Raw genomic sequence first — 18142 nt, forward strand, 5'->3', positions numbered from 1 at the left:
GCTGGGGTCACGACAGCGGCGGCTGGGTCAGCCTCTGGCCAAAGCCAGAAACCCACATCATAGTCAAAACCAGGCAACTTCAACACTTGAACCAAAGGGAAACTTTATTTACTCTTCTTTTTAAAGCAATCTAGTTTAAAAACAAGAGATCAAGAGAGAAGAGAAGAAACTTCTACAGACAGACACACAAATGGGGTGGGGGCTTCCGTGTCAGATTTTCTCCATCTTGGAGATGAGGTCATCACAGATTCGGGTCAGTTCCTCGTTTTCCTTAGTCTGTAGGAGAAAAGTGAAAACCCTATTTGTTTTCCCGAAGATTTTATTCTGAAGTCCTCCCTACATCCCCCGTGGGGCTCGAACTCACAACCCCGAGATCAGAGTCGCACACCCTTCTGACTGAGCCGGCCGGGCACCCCGAATCCTGCAATTCTCAGAAGCGGCAGCCTGGGAGCAGGCCACGGGCCCCCGTACAAGGCACTGGCTGAGGGCATGTGCTACAGGGCAGGTCCCCGAGCCGGGAGGCTCCCCCTCCGCCAGGCGCCGGGGGTCCTGTGTGCCCACCTTTTGCTCGACTGCCTTCTCCAGCGAGTGGATGCGCATCTGCCCCTTCCTCAGGCTGGCCTGGAAGGCCAGGGCCTCCGCTTGGGCCTTGCTGCGCACCTGGGCCATCTCCTCGCTGGCCCTGGGGACACACAGGGCAGGGCTGAGAGGCCAGGGACGGGGGCGTGCCCCCCCCCCAGGCTTGCTAGACCTATCTCCACCTGCACTCACAGCTGGAGCTTCTCCTCTGCGTGGGCCTTCAGGGCCTGGTACCGCTGGCCTTCCTTCTCTATCCTCACTATGTAATCCTCCACACACTTCTTCAGCGACTCTTCATTCTTCAGAGAACGAGCAGACGTGAACCGCTTGCAGCAGACCACTGTCGGAGACCCCCAGGCCTGGCCTTTTGGTCAGGTGTGGATGGGTCCGCCATCAAGGCTCTCTGGGACGTTAACAGAACAGCAGCTCCGACGAGGAAGGCCACGTGAACACAGCTGGAGGCCTCCCCCCGTCCCCCTGCCACATCTGACCCCTGGCCCTCCCGGCTGCCGCGGCCCCCACGCCTCTGGCGGGCATTGCTGCCCGCAGAAGGGCACATCTGGACGCGTGGCCGGGGCTGTCTACAGCCTTGCAGCAGAGTCTTAGGTCTGACTGTGAGGAGCCCCAGTCAGGCCAAGGACCTTGTGCCCTCCCCCTGGGGGCGGTGGTGGGGCCAGCGGGTGCCCAGAGAGAGCACGTGGCCCCCCGGGGCATCGTCGGTCAGACGCTATGGGTTGACAAAGCCAATAGCTGAGAGGCAGGGGTGTAGGGAAGGGCGTGGGCAGGGGGAAGGCTGGAGGCTGAGCCCTCGCCCCTCACGGCCACAGGCCCCCTTTCAGCTTTGCCCTTTGCTTCCTTCTTCCACACGTCAGGCGGCACCTTCTAGGCCCCCTGCCCCCCGCACCCCGCACAAGCCCGTCTCGGCACCTGTGTGTGCGGTCCCCGCGTGCCGCCCATGTGCCTCCCGATGCCCTCTGGGAGGGGACAGCTCCTTCGGGGACTCCCCTTGCAGAGGGTGAAAGGGTCGGCCGCAGGGGGAGCCCTGCCCAGCCGTGTGCCCAGAATGCACCCATGCGGTGGGGCCACTGAGGTCCCAGTGGCCCAGGCCCTGCTCCAGAAGGCAGCCACTGGAGCTCCTCGGTGCCCACTGCACACCTAAGCACCCGCTCGGCCTGCCGTGCCTGTCTCCCATCTGGGCCCCACGGCCCCTCTGCTCACGTCCCTGGACAAATAGTAACGTCCTCCAAGCCTGGGCCTGGCGGCGAGGGGAAGGCGCGGCCAGGTGCCACCTGGGTTATCTTCCTGACCAAGCCGAGGACACGGGGCAGGCTGGCTCCGTGGCTGACCACAACCCCCTGGGGACCCTCTGCGGGAGGACAGGCACGGGCCCACTCGGCACCACGTACCGTGTGATACCCCTCGATCACCTCCTTCTGTTTCTCAAACCGCTTGAAGAGGTCAGAGAAAGACTTTTCCATGGAGCTCAGGTCAGCAGCCAGTTGGTCTTTTTCCTTCAGAATCTTCTGGATCTCCGCTTTTGCAAGTTCCTTCTGTTTCTGAGCCTCCTCTTGAGAAGACAAAAAGCACCTAGGATGAGAGGAGCACCGACATGCCGGCCCCCAGACAGCACACAGGAAGCAGGAGGGGCGCAGTGGTGGAGGAGAGGTGGGCAGCCCACCCGTGGTCCCGCTAAGGGCTGGGTGACAGGGCCCCTCACCAAGCAGAGCCTGGGGGGGCCCGAGAGCCAGCCCTGGGTGGGGGGACAGGAACCTGCTGGAGCTTGAGGCTTCGCCCAGGGTGAGGACCGGTACTCACTCCGAGCCCTGCCTGACACGTCCAGCGCCCAACCCCCCGAGGCCACACTGGACGCGTAGCCCCTGGGGGTGTGGGGGGGCAGACCGTGGGTACAGCAACCATGGCAGGGACCCCACACACGCACCCAGGGTCTGGACAGTTCTGGTGCCACCCGGCCCCGACCGCCAGATGCCCCCTCACGGGCCTCAGCTGCTCCAGCACTCACCCATCGCCTGGTATACGATCCCCTCAAACCCGTCCATTATCTTCCTGCGGGGAGAACGGAGGTACCCGTGACCACCTGCGGCAGGCGAGCCTGAGTCGCCCAGAGCGCGCGGCGGGCCTTACCCCATTTCCAGGTTCTTGGCGTGCAGCGCCTCACACCTGCTCCTCAGCAACGCGTTCTCCTCGCGTGTGGCCTCTACCTGCACAAACCAGAGCACGCGGATGCTGGGCGCCCCTCACGCCCAGACTCCCTGGGACGACGTGTCTGAGTCGGGGGAGGGGCTGTGAGGAGCCCCGGTCAGGCCAAGGACCTTGTGCCCCCCTGGGGGCGGTGGTGGGGCCAGCGGGTGCCCAGAGAGAGCACGTGGCCCCCCAGGGCATCGTCGGTCAGACGCTATGGGTTCCCCTTGGTGGGCAGGCAGGCATGCACGAGGGGACCCATCGGCCCCCACGAACCACGTCGGCGTGTGGATGGATGGGGGACACCTCCTGCCACAGGCAAGGTTGGGAGGGCAGCTTGGGGGGGGGGGCGGGGGCCTCACGCCGTGAGCTCCTGGGCCAGCTCTGAGCAGGACAGGTGGCCATGGGGCACAAAGGCCAGGGCAGAACTTAGCGGCCGGCAGACACAGCCCGCATCCAGCACGCAGGCTTCCCAAGAGAGGCCGAGCCAAACACTGCCCAGGGGCTGGCCTCCCGCTTTGCGACCCCCGGGGGGGCCAGAGCAGTGCCTGTGGAGGACGCCTGAGCCCCTCAGTGTGTAAGCAGCTTCTCGGGAGATGCTGGGTGGAAACACTGAGCTGGGAAACTGGGAGGCGGACATTCATGATTCTCCCTGCCGCCACACGGGGAAAGCTGGTGCTCAGAGCCGTCTACCCGTCAGCCCGTGGCCGCTGCACCGTGCCGGGAACCCAGCCTCCCCACGCCCTGTCCTCACCGCCGCGTCCATGTCCTTTTGGCTGTACTGCAGCACGTCCACAATGGACCCCACGGGCAGCAGCGGACCCCCAGGCCCAAAGACACAGGGAGGGGGGTCCAGCACCTGTGGGGGGGGGCAGACCAGCTGGGCCAGGGAGGACAAGCCCTCAGAGGCCGGGGCCCCCCACCCTGTGCCAAGGAGCGGCTCTGCACTCCCCAGCGTGAAGTCAGACCCAAAACCGGGGAGGAGCACTTACGGGAGCATCTGGGGCTCCTAGGAAGTCAAGTTCCACTAGCTTCGCCTTGGGCGGGCTTCCTGAGGAGGGCACGGCCACGTCCTGTGCACTGAGACTGCAGAACGGGAGGTAAATGCACCCATTTTCCCCAAAGGCCGAGAACAACCTCTGTTACAACTGCTCGACTCCACCTCGTGGCTCTGCCACCGCGGTGCAAGCTGCCACCCAGCCACGTGCACCCACAAGGCCTTACTCATGAGGCCCAGCAAAGGCTGGCTCTGACCCATGGTCACTCCTCCTGCACCTGAGGGGCTCCAGAGAGCTCCGCTGGGGTCTACTTTTCTGAGGCGGAGTCACGAATGTCCCCACTTAGTCTAGAATAATCTCCGGTCGACGGCCACCGCCAGCCCGCCCGCCTGCACTAAGCCCCACGGCCAGAGGGGAGGCGTACCTGCTGGTCTCCAGAGCCATAGGCACTGGTCTCGGAGGGCTGTCCTTCAGGAGCGGGTCAAACTTGAGGTACAAGGACTGTTTCCTCAGGGCTGACTCCTTAAACTAAGGGGTGGACGAGTCAGCGGGTTCACCGTCACCTGATGGATGACGGCCCCGAAGGCTGGGCCTGGGGAGACCCCAGCACAGAGCAGTGTGCCCTTGAGCTCCCCTCTGCATGGGAGCTTGAGACGGGCAGCGTGAGACCACAGGTGCGGCTCTGAAAGGGGCCCTGGGGAGCCTCAGACGCCCGCCATAGCATGGACACCACTGGTGTGCGAGTAGGACCTTCATGATTTTGGAGGTGGGACAGTGGCTCAGGGCTGCTCTAGAAAGAGTCCCTTTTGGAGAAGCGTACTTTGGAAAAGACTGCCATGACGGGGCAGGTACTCACCGAGGAACTCCCAAACTGCTCCAGATAATCCACCTCGGCTCCTGTGCCTAGAACTAAGAGGGAGAGCGTCAGCGTGGCGGTCACCGACCCACAGGCGGCGGTCACCGACCCACAGGCAGTGCACTCTGCTGCTTGGCGCAGTGACCGGCAGCCCTGCCCGGAGCGGTGACCCGCCCTCTCCCGCCCACCCACCGGGCACCACCAATCCAGCCTCATGCTAATGACACCTGGGGCCGGGTCGCCTTGTGGGGCCGTCCTGTGGGCTGTCGGGAGAGAAGCAGCACCTCTCCAGGTGCGACAACCAAAAGTGTCCCAAGGGACCAAATCTCCCGGGCTTAGAGCTACTGTTTAAAATGGCCCTAGGGGCGCCTGGGTGGCTCAGTTGGTTAAGCGACTGCCTTCGGCTCAGGTCATGATCCTGGAGTCCCAGGATCGAGTCCCGCATCAGGCTCCCTGCTCAGCGGGGAGTCTGCTTCTCCCTCTGACCCTCCTCCCTCTCATGCTCTCTGTCTCTCATTGTCTCTCTCGCAAATAAAGTCTTAAAAAAAAAAAAAAATTTAAAATGGCCCTAGACGGTCCTTGAATTCCAGATAATATAAACTTCCACTTAAAAAAACCTAAGAATAGCTCACGTCATATATAAAAATTGACCCAAGATAAATAAAAAACCCAAATATAGGAACTACAACTATAACATTTTTAGAAAACGTAATGACAAATCCTCGTGTTATCACATTTGGCAAAGATTCTTAGACTTCACACCAAAAGCACAAAGAACAAAAGAAAAAAAAGGTAAACAGGACTTTAGGGTTAATATCTGTACTTCAAGGATGCCCCGGGGAGAGAGAAAGCCCACAGACCAGGAGACGTTCGTCACCTATCTGGTAAGAAATCCCTCCCTAGGATAGATTGGAAGCCCTTACAACCTGGTAACAAAAAGGCAATTCGGAGTCAAACAGCAGGGCAAAGGACCCAGCAGACGTTCCACAGAAGGTGTGAAAGGCACATAAAAAGCTGCTCGTCAGCAGGGAGACGCAGATCAAAATCCACGGAGGGGGCAGCGCCCGCCCATCCCCCTCCCCCCCCCGCACCGCTGGAGGCTGGAATGGAGGTCTCGGAGGCCCCCACGGAGCTGCCGAGGCCGTGGAGAGATCGGGACCTCGAACCCTGCTGCCGTGGGATCGTTACGTGGTGCAGCCGCTTTGGAGAGCAAGCTGGTGGCTCCTCAGCATCACCCAGAGTTACTGCGTGACCCGGAGTTCCCCTTCTAGGTTTATGCCCCAGGCCAACGAACACTCACGTCCACACAGACACGTGGACACGAATGTTCGCGGCAGTCTCACCGAGCAAACAACCCAGACGCCCATCAGCTGGTGAAGGGAAACGTCAGCTGTGGTCCATCCCCACGGTGGCAGGCTACTCGGCTGGGAAAGGAACGAAGCAGCGACATGCGCTACAAGGTGGAGGATCCGTGAGAACCTGACGTTCAGTGAGAGAAACCAGACCCGAGAACCGCCCGTGTGACTCTGGGGTCCCTGGGATCATCCTGCCACGACCCAACCCTGCACTCTGTTCCCAGGCTCCTCTCTGCCTGAAGATTAAGTAAGCCACATCGAGACCCTGTCAAGTTGCCTGCTCTCTCAATTGCATCGTAGATTTTCCCTGGGAGCATCTCAGAGTCCGGAGGACCCCCATGTTGAAGGTCAGAGCTGTGTGTTCTCCGTCCGGACTCACCCTTCCATCAGGATCTCTCCACCAAGCAACAAGGCCCCTGCCTCCTGTGTGTTTGCACAGAACCTTTCCCGAGTCTGATTTCCGGTCCTGGAAATCCCTACACCAGGGGTATGTCCTGAAAGCGTCCAAAGCCCCTGCGTGTCTTGCTTCAAGTCAGGGAACAAAGCTGCCTATAGGGCAGTCTCCCCGAAACACCACTGAACACGGGCACTCCCAGAACCACCACCAGCTGGTGGGGACAGACAGGTGACCCGGGGACAACGTACCCTCAGCTGGGTCTCGGAAGTGCTCCTCCTCCGGCTCTGAGGCAGGCTCCGGGCCCCGCGGAGGAGTGGGGGGCGCAGGCTCACCGCCTGGGCTGCCCGTGGGAGCTGATGCACGGGCACAGTCCGCGGCTCCCTCCTGGAAGAAGGGCAGCTCAGTTCGGGCATCTGGTGAGGTCGAAGGTCCTGTGCAGGGCCCGTGCCGCGCCGTGTCCCGCCCGGTCTCCGCCAGCCGCCCTCCGCCCGTGTGCGCGCAGGACGACAGCACGGGCCGAGCCCGCCTCCATACCTCGCCGGCTGTGCCCGGGGTCCTGGCCGCGGTCTGTGCCACAGGCGTGTCATCCGTGGAGGCTGAAGGTACCTGCCTGAACAGATGGGGTCAGCAGGGCCCGTGCCCCAGGGCCGAGCTGCCTCCTGCCCGTGAACCCTCGCCTCGAAGGTCAGGGGCTACGCTGGAGTCCCCAGCAGAGCCGTCCCTACCCACCCCAACTGCCCCAGGAGCAGGAGCCTCCCAGGGGCCTCGGCAAGGAGTGCTCAGGCCGTTTCAGCTCAGAGAGCAAACCCCAAGGGCTCACTTGTCCTACTTCACCAGGAAACTGGCAAACGCGCCGGAGGAGGGTCACCGGGGGCCAGGCAGGGCCAGTAGCGGGGAGGTGGCCTCCAGACCATCAGGGTGCACTCGTGGCTGAGAGCTGCCCATGTGAGCCCTTGGTGGCCGTGAAGCCGCCGTCCCCAGGCCGCCACGAGAGCCTGGAGCACTGCAGCGAGTGCACAGAGCCACTCCACTGGCTTCGCAGCCGCGGACGGTGTTTGGAGATCTTTCTAAAGCTCCAGGTTTTTTATAGAAAACGCTCTTAGAAAGCATGGGGACGGAAAAGGGCGCCACTGTGTGCTTTCGCCCACCATTTCTCCCTAGCCCCCTGCAGCGGCTGTGAGCACCCTCCTCAGTCTTGGGACCCAGGACCGGCAGCTGCCCCCCCCCGGCCCCTTCTCTGGCCTGGGGTCCTCCGGCACGCACGCTGCTGAGCAGCTACCCCGCGCCACTGCCACCAAGTACTCACTGGCTCGGAGAGGAGCGCCCTGGGGCCTCGGGACCAGTACACAGCTCCTTGGCCACAGGCTCGGCTGGCCCGCTCTGGGGGCACTGTGGGGGCAGGGCCTCTCCTCCACCTTCAAATGGGTTAAAGTCTGGGTCCTCCAGCTTGTTCCAGTCCAGGTTGTAAGACCCCTGGGGAAGGGGAACGGGCCCCTCACCCGCCTCCTCGGGGGCCTTTTCCTGCCTCGCCTCTGACATCCTAGAGGGAGGTTTAAGGCCGGGTCTCTTCCCCAGTTCCCTCGGTGGGGGCAACGTTTTGCTGGTGGCACTGTCAGAGAAATCAAATTCTAGTCCTATGGGCCCACTGCTCCAAGAGCTGGCCCTCTGGCCATCAGCTTCTTTCTTCTGAGGACTTGGGGACGTGGCCCCTGCAGGCTTCAGAGGGCTGGCCAGGATGGTGTTCCCAGAACCAGAGGGGTCTTCAGGGCTGGCCAGGGCCTCGCCAGGCAGGTCTCTGAGGGGTCCTTCTTCACGTGCTCCTGTTGGGGGAGTACCGGGGGGCAGAGCAGCTCTGGCTGAGGAAGCAGGGACCTGGTTCGAGCTTTCTCTGGCAGCTCCGGGAGGGTCTTCTGTTCGGTGTTGGGGAGCCATCTGGGAAGGGTCTTCTAGGATTTCCGAGGTGAAGGTAATACTTTTTTCTAAGAAATGAGAATGAACACTTTCCTCCAGGGCATGCTCAGGGCTCACAGATGTTTGTCCTAGAGAAGCCACTTGATCTTCAAGAGTTTCTGGCATCTGGGGAGAGCTTGAGGGATCCAGGCCGGCCAGGTGAGCTGAGGTGGGCCCACTGGAATGCTGCCTATCTTCAGAGGCTGGTCTCACATCTGCTGGAGGGGGGTTGGCATTGGCCACCATTCGTTTCTGGAGAATTCCATTGGTCATTTTGCTGTCAACTTCCTTGGTGAACTGTTGGCTTTTCAGAAACAAACTTAGTTAACGCTAAGGAACCTATTAGCTTTTTAATTAGAATTTAACCCCCGAGAAAACATTACCCCAAAACAGAAAAAAAGAATAGCCAATCCTCTTCCTAGGACTAACTTTCACAAGTAAATCCTCATAAATTAAAACTAGCGGACCAACTAGATCACGCAGGTTTCCGAGAGGGCGGAAACATGACACGTAATTACAGTTAAGGTTTTCTCTGCTTGCCTATTTCCCCCTTTCAATTGGGGACCACCAGCTACATAATCCGGGGCACAGGAGGATCAAGGTTTTCACTGAAGAGAAAGACAAGCTTGAGAGCTCTTGAGAACCCCAAGGCTGACTTGCAAACAGAAAGGAGACCCCAGTGGGTATGAAAAAAGAAACCTAACCACAAAGCATCCTTCCTTGGGAGACGTGCTCAGACGTTTCATGAAATTAGAGAAACAAAAGCCAGGCCAATGTGTTGGCAAAAGCACAGTAAAGGACTGGGGCATAAAACTTAAACTTATTTGGGGTGCCTGGGTGGCTCAGTCAGTTGGGCATCTGACTCTTGGTTTTGGCTCAGGTCATGATCTCAGGATCGTGAGATTGAGGTTCTCTTTCTCCCTATGCCCCTCCCCACTCGTGCTCTCTCTTTACAAGTAAGTAAAAAAATCTTAAACAAAAAAACTTATTCTACACATTTTGTTAACTGCTTTTCTACTAATAAGTGGCTTCTAATGCGAGCATGCCGGGCAACACAGCGCATGACCTCAGAGCAGAAACCAGGAGGAACTCGACCAGATGTGACTAACGACAAAACAGAATTTTTCTGCCGTGTCCGCTGGAGACATTACAAATTACAGTGCATCAAGCATCAACACTTACTTCTCTTTCTGGGTCCGGTTTTGAGGAGAGTTTTCTAACCCAACAGCATCCTCCAGAGCAAAAGGAGCCTCGAGCTTGCTGCTCATGCTAGGACTTAATATCCGGTGCGTCTGTGGGTCCCGCAGAGGAGTCTGAAAAGTCACCTGTTGGGGGAGGAGGAGACCTGTTCGATAATTCAAGTCTTCAACCACTATGGCGGCAGTGCCCTGCCCACTTCCGTAAGTCCCCAGGAAAGCAAGTCCCAGGGTGACCTAATGAGTGACACACAGTAGATTTACACGGGCAAAGTTTGCTTACTTTCATAGCCTTGAGTACACTCTTGGGTGGCACATTTTCTTTCTGTGACAGACGAAGAACAGATAGTCTTCCGGTAAGTTCCGGTGGTGAAAACAGGAACTCGCAGTTTTCTGCACTTTTGTCACCACTGACGTTTTCATCACTGTAGATCTGCAGACTCATTCTGGAAAAGCAGACAGTTTACGTCAGTACGAGGGCTGTGCAGTCTGGATGAAGAGCCAGGGCAAGGAGCTAGCCTCACAGGGCAGATGTTCCCTTCCTGCACAGATGGGTCACATCTCAGGCAGCATGTCCTCTGCCAGGCAGTCCTTGTCCTGTTTTAGGGCAGCTGCCACCTCCCAGGACAAAGAGCCATAAGGGCCTTCAGCCCACAGGACAAGGGAGAAGAATCAGGTCCTCAAAACAATTTGAACTTGGGGCACCTGGGTGGCTCAGTCATTAAGCGTCTGCCTTCGGCTCAGGTCATGATCCCAGGGTCCTGGGATGGAGCCCCGCATCGGGCTCCCTGCTCGGCAGGAAGCCTGCTTCTCCCTCTCCCACTCCCCCTGCTTGTGTTCCTGCTCTCGCTGTGTCTCTGTCAAATAAATAAAATCTTAAAAAAAAAAAAAAATAAATTTGAACTTAGTGGGTAAAGGTCAGGAGACAGGGGTGCTGGCCTGTCAGAAAGCCTGGGTCTCCCCTCAGGCCTCCGCTGAAGGTGCTGAGGCCACAGCCCAGAGGGAGCAGGTTGCCAAGTTAGCCGAGAGCAAGAAAGCAGAAGGGTGCTGTGGCCTGCTCTTCCGTCACAGGCCAGGAGAGGAGCACACTGGGGCATCGTGAGGGCCGAGGCCCAGAGGAAGAGCGGCACAAGGCAGCAACCGGCAGATCCAGAATTACTTGGTGGGGAGTTGAAAAGCTTCTACACGGAGATTTGGAGTCTAGAAATATATACCAGCGACCTCCACTGAGACCCAGAAGGTTCTAGAACAGCCCCCACCCCTTTCCCAAGGTCCTCATGATGGTCGCCAGCATGACACTCCCAACCCAGGAGTCGCCGGAGGGCCTGTCCACGGGAACATCACAGGTATTTGCTGGTGGTGGGGGTGCTTGAAGAGCAAGGCCGGGTGGCGGGGGCAGGAGGAACAAGGGTGCCCCGGAAAGAGGTGAGTCAGGGTAACAAGACGCCCTGGAAGGTATGGGGGTGGGGCCGTGTGTGCGGAGGCCAGGGAAGGCAGGGGGAAGCGGGGGTCAAAGACTCCCGCAGCCAGCCAGGGGTGGAGAGAGCAGCCCTGGCTTGGCCAGCGGGCCCACAGGCATCTGGAAGGCGGAGAGAAACAAAAGGGCGACTTTTAGGGTTTTGCCGCGAACGCTGGGTAAAACGGGAAGGGACAGCTGGACGGCTGTGGGATACACGAGGGAGGGGGCCTGGGGGACACCTTTCCGCAGTCCCTCTCCTGAGGAAGGTGGGAGAACAGCCGTGGCCGGCTCGGTCAGCTCTGGCTCCCACGGACAACGGGGAGAAGGCTCCCGGGCAGAGGCTGCAGGCCAGACAGCCCAGGGCGCGAAGGCCCGGGCCTGCGCGCCGAGCAGCTGGGGACAATCAGCAGGACTCAGCGATGGCTCGCAGCTGGGGCGTGGAGAAGGCAGCACGAAGCTGCCCCCGGGAGGGCTGGGGAGCGGGCCGCGGATGCAGCTGGCGTCCGAGGCGGGACGGTCACCGCGGACCGGGCCGCGAGGGGCCCTGACACACCGACCTCCCGGGGGCCGACCAGGAGACCGAGGAGGAACCGCTAAGGCAGGAGCCCCCCCGCCCCCGGCGTCTCCGCCCACGGGCTGCGGCCGCAAACCAGCGGGGCCCGCGGGCCGCCGGCGACCCCGGCAGGAAGGCGCCCCGGGCAGGGCGGCCGCAACAGCCGGCGGGGTGGGCCCAAGAGAGCAGGGGCGCTGTGCGGACGGCGCGCCCCGGAGCCGCGCAGAGGCAGGAGGGCCCGTCAAGGGCGGGCGCCGCCCAGCCGCCGCGGGGGTCGGGAGCCGGGGCGCGGAGCCCGAGGCCCGGAGGCTGGAGGAGGAGCTGGGGACGGATGCCCGAGCCCGGGACCCCGCCGCCGCCGCCGCCGCCGCCGCCGCCTACCTGCCGGCGGCCACGCGAAGCCGAGGGAGCGGGAGGCGCCGAGTCCGGGAGCCCGTCCGCCCGCCGCCGATTCAAATACCGACGGTTGGAGCGCGCGGCCAATCAGCGCGCGCCGGGGGCGGGACGCACAGGGCGCCGGCGGCTCCGCTTCCGGGGAGAGGGGCGCGCTGGGCGCGGCGGGCGCCGGAAGCCATCGGAATCCCGGCTCGCCGAGCTTGCGGCGGGGGCGGGGTCTGCCGGGGACGCGACTGGGCTGCGCGGAAGGGCCAGGGCCTGAGAGCCATTGGCCCGGGCCTCGGGCTCCCCGGTTGTAAAATGGGACCAGCTGCAGCCGCCCCTAAGGCGGGCCGTGAGATGGAGCCGAACCCTCGCGAGGACTGGCGCGGCCTCCGCGCTTCTGGCTGTGTGCGGGACGCGGCAACTCCGTTTCCCAGGGTGCCCCGCGTCGATGTGACGTCTCCCAGCGCGCCCCACGCCGGCCTGCGGGCGGGACGCCGTCTCCCAGAATGCCCCGCGGGCGGGGACACCAGCTCCCAGGGCGCCCCGCGCCGGCCTGGCGCCCACCTGCCGCCGCCCAGCGGCTCGGCATTCTCGGTCTGTTTCCCGTCGGGGGCTGCGGGACTCTGTCCGACGGCTTCCTGGCGGCCGCGGCAGCGCGATGGACAGCCCGGAGGTCACCTTCACGCTGGCCTACCTGGTGTTCGCCGTGTGCTTCGTGTTCACGCCCACCGAGTTCCACTCGGCCGGGCTCACGGTGCAGAACCTGCTGTCGGGCTGGCTGGGCAGCGAGGACGCCGCCTTTGTGCCCTACCACCTGCGCCGCACGTCCGCCACGCTGCTGTGCCACTCGCTGCTGCCGCTCGGTGAGCAGGCCGGACCGTCCGCCAGAGGGTCCTCGGGGCGCGGCACCGGCCTGTGGCCCCGCGGGCTCGCGGCCGAGTTCCGGGACCCAGGAGTGAGAAGAGTCGGGGGAGGGCGCGCGGACCCCCGGTCGTTCCGAGTTGAGGAGAGACGCTGGCTCCGAGAGCCGCGGCTGTGGACTAACAGCCCCCGCGCTCTAGACGGGCCTCTCGCGTCCGCGGCTCCCGAGAGCGGAGAGGAAGGTGCTGGCGGCAGGTGGCTGCTTGCAGGTGGCAGAAATGAAGGCTTAGAATCTTGGGGGGCGGGCGAAGGGGATGATGCTTCGCCTAGCTGGGGCAGGGCATTTTGTGGGGGCAGTTCGCAGGAGAGCGGCATGAGTTAACTGATTCTAACGGAGGTGGAGGGACCTGGGAGAGCAGGGGGCCTGTCCCAGGCTTTGGAAGGTGGGTGTGAGAAAGGAGGCGGAGATGGGTAACCCCACGGGGGTGTCACAGGTGCAGAGGTTGGGGGGGGGGGCAAAATGCTCACACGTGGCCCAGCGGGTGCTCCTGGCCTCTGAGAGGCTGGTTTGTCAGCTGCTTGGACAGGGGACTGGCTGGAAAGAGGGGTACTAGGTGTGTGTGTGTGTTCTCTGGAGGATACAGAACAGAAGCAGGTCTAGAAGGGCAGGTGGCTGCTGGGCCCCGGTCGCTGGCTCAGTGGACTCAGGAGTTTCCAGCTGTCAGCAGGGCGCAGCAGCCTGGGCCAGGTGTGGAGAGACTCCTGGAGGGGGCTGGGCTGAGGCCAGGTCTGTGCAAGAGGGCTGCCTGCCCATGCGAAGAAGGACACAGGGCCTTCTTGGTGGCAGTCTGGTGGTCTCCTTGGCCAAGTGGTTTCTGCCTGCTGTTGGGGTAACTATGTGGCTTTCTCAGCCTGAGGCCCCATCACCCCGGTAAGGCAGGGTTACCAATTAGCTGATTCCTCAGATGAGGAAAGTGCGGCTTGGAACTTGGGCTCCTGAGAGGATTGTGGGTTGGGTTTCTGCCCTGGGAACTAAGGGTCCCCACAGCCTTCTGGAGTCCTTTTAGCCACATCTTTTCTAAAAGCCCGTGAGTGGCTGGACCATCACCGTGCTACACATGGACAGAGAAACCAGAACTTAGGGAGCTCAGTGACTCATAAAGGTGGAGGAGCCTGGCCTTGTGGCCAGTCCTGGGGTCTTTCTCTTCCTTTTCAACTTGTTTTGAAAAGTTTTGAAACTTTTGTATGCATGTTATCTACCGCTGCAAGATAAATTACCTGAAATGTGGTAACTTGATCAACAGTAAATGTTTACTATTACTTTGCAGCCTTAAATGAGCTCACGCAGCGTCAATTGTTCAGATATGCGGATTGCCCTGATCTGGCCAGCAGGGGCCCTGGAGCTATGGTGTTCCCCATTGTTCGGTGCTTACTGTTTGGCACACAAATCTGAGCTCTGGGATGGGTCACACTCTGATTTGCCTCCTCAGAGGGGGTAGGGTTGAGAGGCCAAGATCCCGCCCCTGGGAGGGCCAGTGTGTAGCTCTGCTTTGGGTGACACCAGATCCTTGTTTTTGTTTTTTTGGGTTTTTTTTTTTTTTTTTTTTTTTTTTTTAGGTTTTCCTATTCCGGTTAATCATGTATTACCCGTATAAAACTGAAGTAGTAAATTAAAAACGTCTTTTTCTCATTTATTGTATTACTGTTCTGGGCAAGGGTTGAGCTGGGTCAGCGTGGAGGCAGGTAAAATGCACTTGCCCTGGGGTACCGTTGCCTGGCCCTGAGAGCTGACCAGGGTGGCCCTTGGTGGGCAGTATGGGGGGAGAACAGTGGCCTGGCAGTCCTGATTTCTGCTGAAGCCCTCCCCATCCTTTGTAGGCTACTACGTGGGCATGTGCTTTGCAGCTTCAGAAAAGCAGCTCTACTCCCTCGGCCAGGCCCCAGAGGCCTGGCGGCTCTTCCTCCTGCTGGCAGTGACTCTGCCCACCATCGCCAGTACGCTGATCTACTACTGGTCCTGTGATCAGTGGGCCCGCCACCCGCTGGCCCGCACCCTGGCCCTCTACGCCCTCCCGCAGTCAGGCTGGCGGGCTGTGGCCTCCTCAGTCAACACTGAGTTCCGGCGGATCGATAAGTTTGCCACAGGGGCACCAGGGGCTCGTGTGATCGTGACGGACACGTGGGTGATGAAGGTAACCACATACCGTGTGCACGCGGCTCGGCAGCAGGATGTGCACCTGACCGTGACGGGGTCACGGCAGCACGCGCTCTCAGCGGACTCCAGCCTGCCTGTGCAGCTCCTCACCATTCACGTGGCCAGTGCCAGCCCTGGCGTGCGGGCCTTCGACATCCGGTAGGTATGCTTGTGGCCAGGGCCACAGTGAGGCTGGGGTGTGCCGGAGGCAGCCAGCAGTCAGGTTCTAGTCTTGGGCTCTTTGGGAGGCGATGACGCGTGCAGCACGTTCTTCTCGGCACCCTTCCAGCGGAACCCTCCCTCAAGGCCCCTTGTCCCCTCACACCCCCATAGGTGCTCTCTGCTTCTGCTTTCTCTGTGTTCTCCTTTGAGCTGCCTTTTGCAGCTCTTTTCAGGGGAGCATGTTAGGGATGTTTTGGGGGGTGGTACAGGACTGAGGCTTGGTGGCTGTCTTGGCTTTGGGGCCCAAGCCGAGGTCTTCCTGTCCCATTCAGGCTTCGGACAGCCTGTTGTCCCTCTTCTGTGATCCCCTTTGTGCCTGAACTTGTTGAAAGCCAGGCATTCTGTGTCACAGCTGCAATCTCCCCACTCTCTTTGCCCCTCCCTGCATCCCTTGAGGGCAGGTGGTCGGTGCTCATTCTGTGGGCTCTGGCTTCAGGGCTGTCTTTGCTGGCTGGTCTTTATCAGGCGACTGGGCTGTGCCTGGGCTCCCAAATTCTGTGTGGTGTGGGTGCCCTGTCACCCTAGGCACCTCGGCATCCCCACCAGGAATGATGGCCCTGCCCTGCAGAGGGGCCTCGGTTCAGTGGCCCCAGCCCAGCAGCCCCCACCTTGTGCAGGCTGAACTCCACGGAGTATGGTGAGCTGTGTGAGAAACTCCGCGCACCCATCCGCAGTGCGGCCAACGTGGTCATCCATCAGAGCCTGGGCGACCTGTTCCTGGAGACGTTTGCTTCCCTGGTGGAGGTCAACCCACCCTACTCGGTCCCTAGCAGCCAGGTGAGAGCTGGGGGGGGGGTGGGGCAGGTGGGTTCCCACAGGCCAGGCCCCCTGAGTCGGGGGGGCACAGGGCCGTCTGGCCAGGCTCCCTGTGACCCTCTACCCCCGCCCATAGGAGCTGGAGGCATGCATTGGTTGCATGCAGACCCGTGCCAGTGTGAAGCTGGTGAAGACCTGCCAAGAGGCAGCTGAGGGCGAGTGCCAGCGGTGCTCCTGTCGCCCCATGTGGTGTCTCACCTGCATGGGCAAGTGGTTTGCCAGCCGCCAGGACCCCCAGCGCCCTGACACCTGGCTCGCCAGTCGCGTGCCCTGCCCCACCTGCCGTGCACGCTTCTGCATCCTGGATGTGTGTGCCGTGCGCTGAGCCTGCTGGCTGGAGCAGGGGAGTGGCCTTGGGGGTCCCAGCGAGCCCTGCTAGGCACCGCACAGCCACCATGAGGAGCAGCCGGGGCTCTAGGCCCTCATCCGTGTTGTCAGCCAGGGGTTCTTTCCCCAGCATGATGAAGGACGAGGGTTTTTGTTTAAAAGGGAAGTTTTCTTCTGCAGCAGTGTCACTGGGATGGGACTTCAGTGCCTCCGCCTCCTTTGCTTCTTGTTTCTCCAGGTGGGGGTAGGTGCTGGACCTGGAACACGGTATGGGGTGGGGCCCGTTTCCAGAGCATTGTGAGGCTACCTGGGCTGTCTTCTGGAGACCAGGGATCTGCCCCCATGGCCCTACCCTGAACCACTTGCCTTAATTTTGTGTAACACACCTGCCTTTCGGTTACATGCCAGACCCAGGTTCATCCAAACTGGTTGCAGTCTGTCCTCCAGGCTCCTGTCTCCAAGCTGGCTGCTGGCTCTGTGCTGTTGTGTCCCCTTTGCATCCCACCAGGCGGCTCTGAGGGCTGGGGGAGAGTCTGGCGGTGCAGAGAGAGACTGGGGTGCCACTGCAGGGTGACAGCACTGCCTGGGGCTTCCTGGGTGGGGTGGCCCCCACCTGCTCTGTGGCCCTGGGAGATCCTGGACTTGCTGTTAGGGGCTGGCTTCTCTCAACTCCTATTCTTTAGCTGCATGCTGTGGGGGTTGCCTATCTCCTGGAGGGCATGCACCTCCGTGCCTGCTGCTGCCCGGTGAGTCCAGAGAAAGGCCAAGCCCGCCTCCCAGCCAGAGGGGATACTGCGCGGAAGACAGCGACAGACCACATGCAGACAGACTTGGGACACGGCACAGGGCTGGCCACAGCTCTGTAGGGTCCACCTGGGTCAGCAAGTGATGTGCCTCTTCCCAGTTCCCGGTGGCACATCTGGGAGGGCGGTAGCAGCCGGGCCATGAGGCCCCGCTCTGACCGATGGGGTTGCTGGAGGGGGCCCTCGTATTTGTAGCTCTAAGCCCCCTGAGCCCGGCTGTTCGAAGCAAGGGTGATGGACCCCGCCGGCGTGACTCGCCCGAGGCCGCACCGAAGCCCAGGGGTTTGGAGCTCGTGGGCCGCCAGGGTACCCGCAAACGAAGGCCATCGGAGGGGACGACGAGCCCAGCCTCCGCGCAGGGTTTCAGGTGCCGCCGAAGGACTGAGCTGGGCTATTTTTACTACAAAAGAAAGTTATTTAGTTTTATAAAGACAAATTTATTGTGTCTGAGCGATGCGGTATTTAATAAAAGTCTGAAGTACGTGCTGGAATGTTTTGTTTTTCCTGATACTCGAACTGGCAACGGGGAGGAGCCGAGTGGGCAGTAACAGCACTGCGCCCACTCCGTCTGCACGGAGGAGGGCGGCGGGCGCTGCGGCAGCGGCAGCCGCGGCCGCACGACGGCGGTCTCACCAGGCCCAGGCCCGGGGCTCCGGCGGGAGCGGGCCTGGGGCGCTGCGGGAGGGGCGGCGGGCCCGCGGCCGGCGGGCAGGGGTCGGGAGCCGGACGCGACCGAGCTGACGGCCCCGAGCTCCGCGCGGCGGGGAGAGGCCCGGCGCGGCGCCCCCCGCGGCCTCGCCTTCCGGGTTCCAGTTTCCCGCCTGCGCAGAGCCCGCCCCCGCGGGGCCGGCCAACCGGAGGCCGTCTGGCCGGCCGGCCGGGTCTCGGCCCCTCCGGGCGCCTGCGCCGCGCGCGCGTCCGGATCTCCCGCCAAGGCCCCCCCCGCCCTGCCCGCCGCGGGGCCGCAGCGCCGGCCGGCCGCACGCCGGGGGGGGC

The 18142-nt window shown here is 61.6% G+C and overlaps 2 protein-coding genes across 3 annotated transcripts; one reads left to right on the top strand and one right to left on the bottom strand.

Annotated features, from left to right (window-relative positions):
* Nucleotides 1-200: 200 nt before the first annotated feature.
* Nucleotides 201-12166, bottom strand: TACC3 (transforming acidic coiled-coil containing protein 3). 2 transcript variants are annotated; one of them, XM_035005469.1, is made up of 16 exons: nt 11924-12166; nt 9814-9976; nt 9517-9659; nt 7691-8638; nt 6919-6994; nt 6633-6768; nt 4633-4685; nt 4201-4304; nt 3771-3858; nt 3533-3637; nt 2722-2798; nt 2600-2643; nt 1986-2146; nt 772-878; nt 562-682; nt 201-276 (listed from the first exon to the last, which is right to left on the bottom strand). In XM_035005469.1, the coding sequence occupies exons 2-16, from the start codon at nt 9973-9975 to the stop codon at nt 211-213; spliced, it is 2391 nt and encodes a 796-aa protein (XP_034861360.1). In that variant the 5' UTR covers nt 9976; nt 11924-12166; the 3' UTR covers nt 201-210. The 2 variants fall into 2 exon arrangements, with proteins under 2 accessions (XP_034861360.1, XP_034861359.1); XM_035005468.1 differs by having other exon boundaries at nt 3771-3864.
* A 300-nt stretch (nt 12167-12466) lies between these two features.
* TMEM129 (transmembrane protein 129, E3 ubiquitin ligase) lies at nt 12467-17628 on the top strand. Its single transcript, XM_035005470.1, has 4 exons — nt 12467-12786; nt 14663-15137; nt 15818-15977; nt 16093-17628. Exons 1-4 carry the CDS (start codon nt 12582-12584, stop codon nt 16339-16341), a joined length of 1089 nt encoding a protein of 362 aa, XP_034861361.1. The 5' UTR covers nt 12467-12581; the 3' UTR covers nt 16342-17628.
* Nucleotides 17629-18142: the final 514 nt, after the last annotated feature.

This window comes from Mirounga leonina, unplaced genomic scaffold (assembly GCF_011800145.1).
Source record: "Mirounga leonina isolate KUSES-001 unplaced genomic scaffold, KU_Mleo_1.0 Mir_129, whole genome shotgun sequence".
In the NCBI taxonomy this organism is placed as follows: domain Eukaryota; kingdom Metazoa; phylum Chordata; class Mammalia; order Carnivora; family Phocidae; genus Mirounga; species Mirounga leonina.

Bases quoted from the DNA above. Each gene is read 5' to 3' on its own strand.
- TMEM129 (XM_035005470.1), top strand. From the start codon at position 12,582: ATGGACAGCCCGGAGGTCACCTTCACGCTGGCCTACCTGGTGTTCGCC. The intron at 12,787-14,662 runs GTGAGCAGGCCG...CATCCTTTGTAG, and splicing joins CCACTCGCTGCTGCCGCTCG to GCTACTACGTGGGCATGTGC. The intron at 15,138-15,817 runs GTAGGTATGCTT...CACCTTGTGCAG, and splicing joins GTGCGGGCCTTCGACATCCG to GCTGAACTCCACGGAGTATG.
- TACC3 (XM_035005468.1), bottom strand. From the start codon at position 9,975: ATGAGTCTGCAGATCTACAGTGATGAAAACGTCAGTGGTGACAAAAGT. The intron at 6,769-6,918 runs GTATGGAGGCGG...CCCTTCTTCCAG, and splicing joins CCCCGGGCACAGCCGGCGAG to GAGGGAGCCGCGGACTGTGC. The intron at 3,638-3,770 runs GTAAGTGCTCCT...CCCCCCCCACAG, and splicing joins TAGGAGCCCCAGATGCTCCC to GTGCTGGACCCCCCTCCCTG.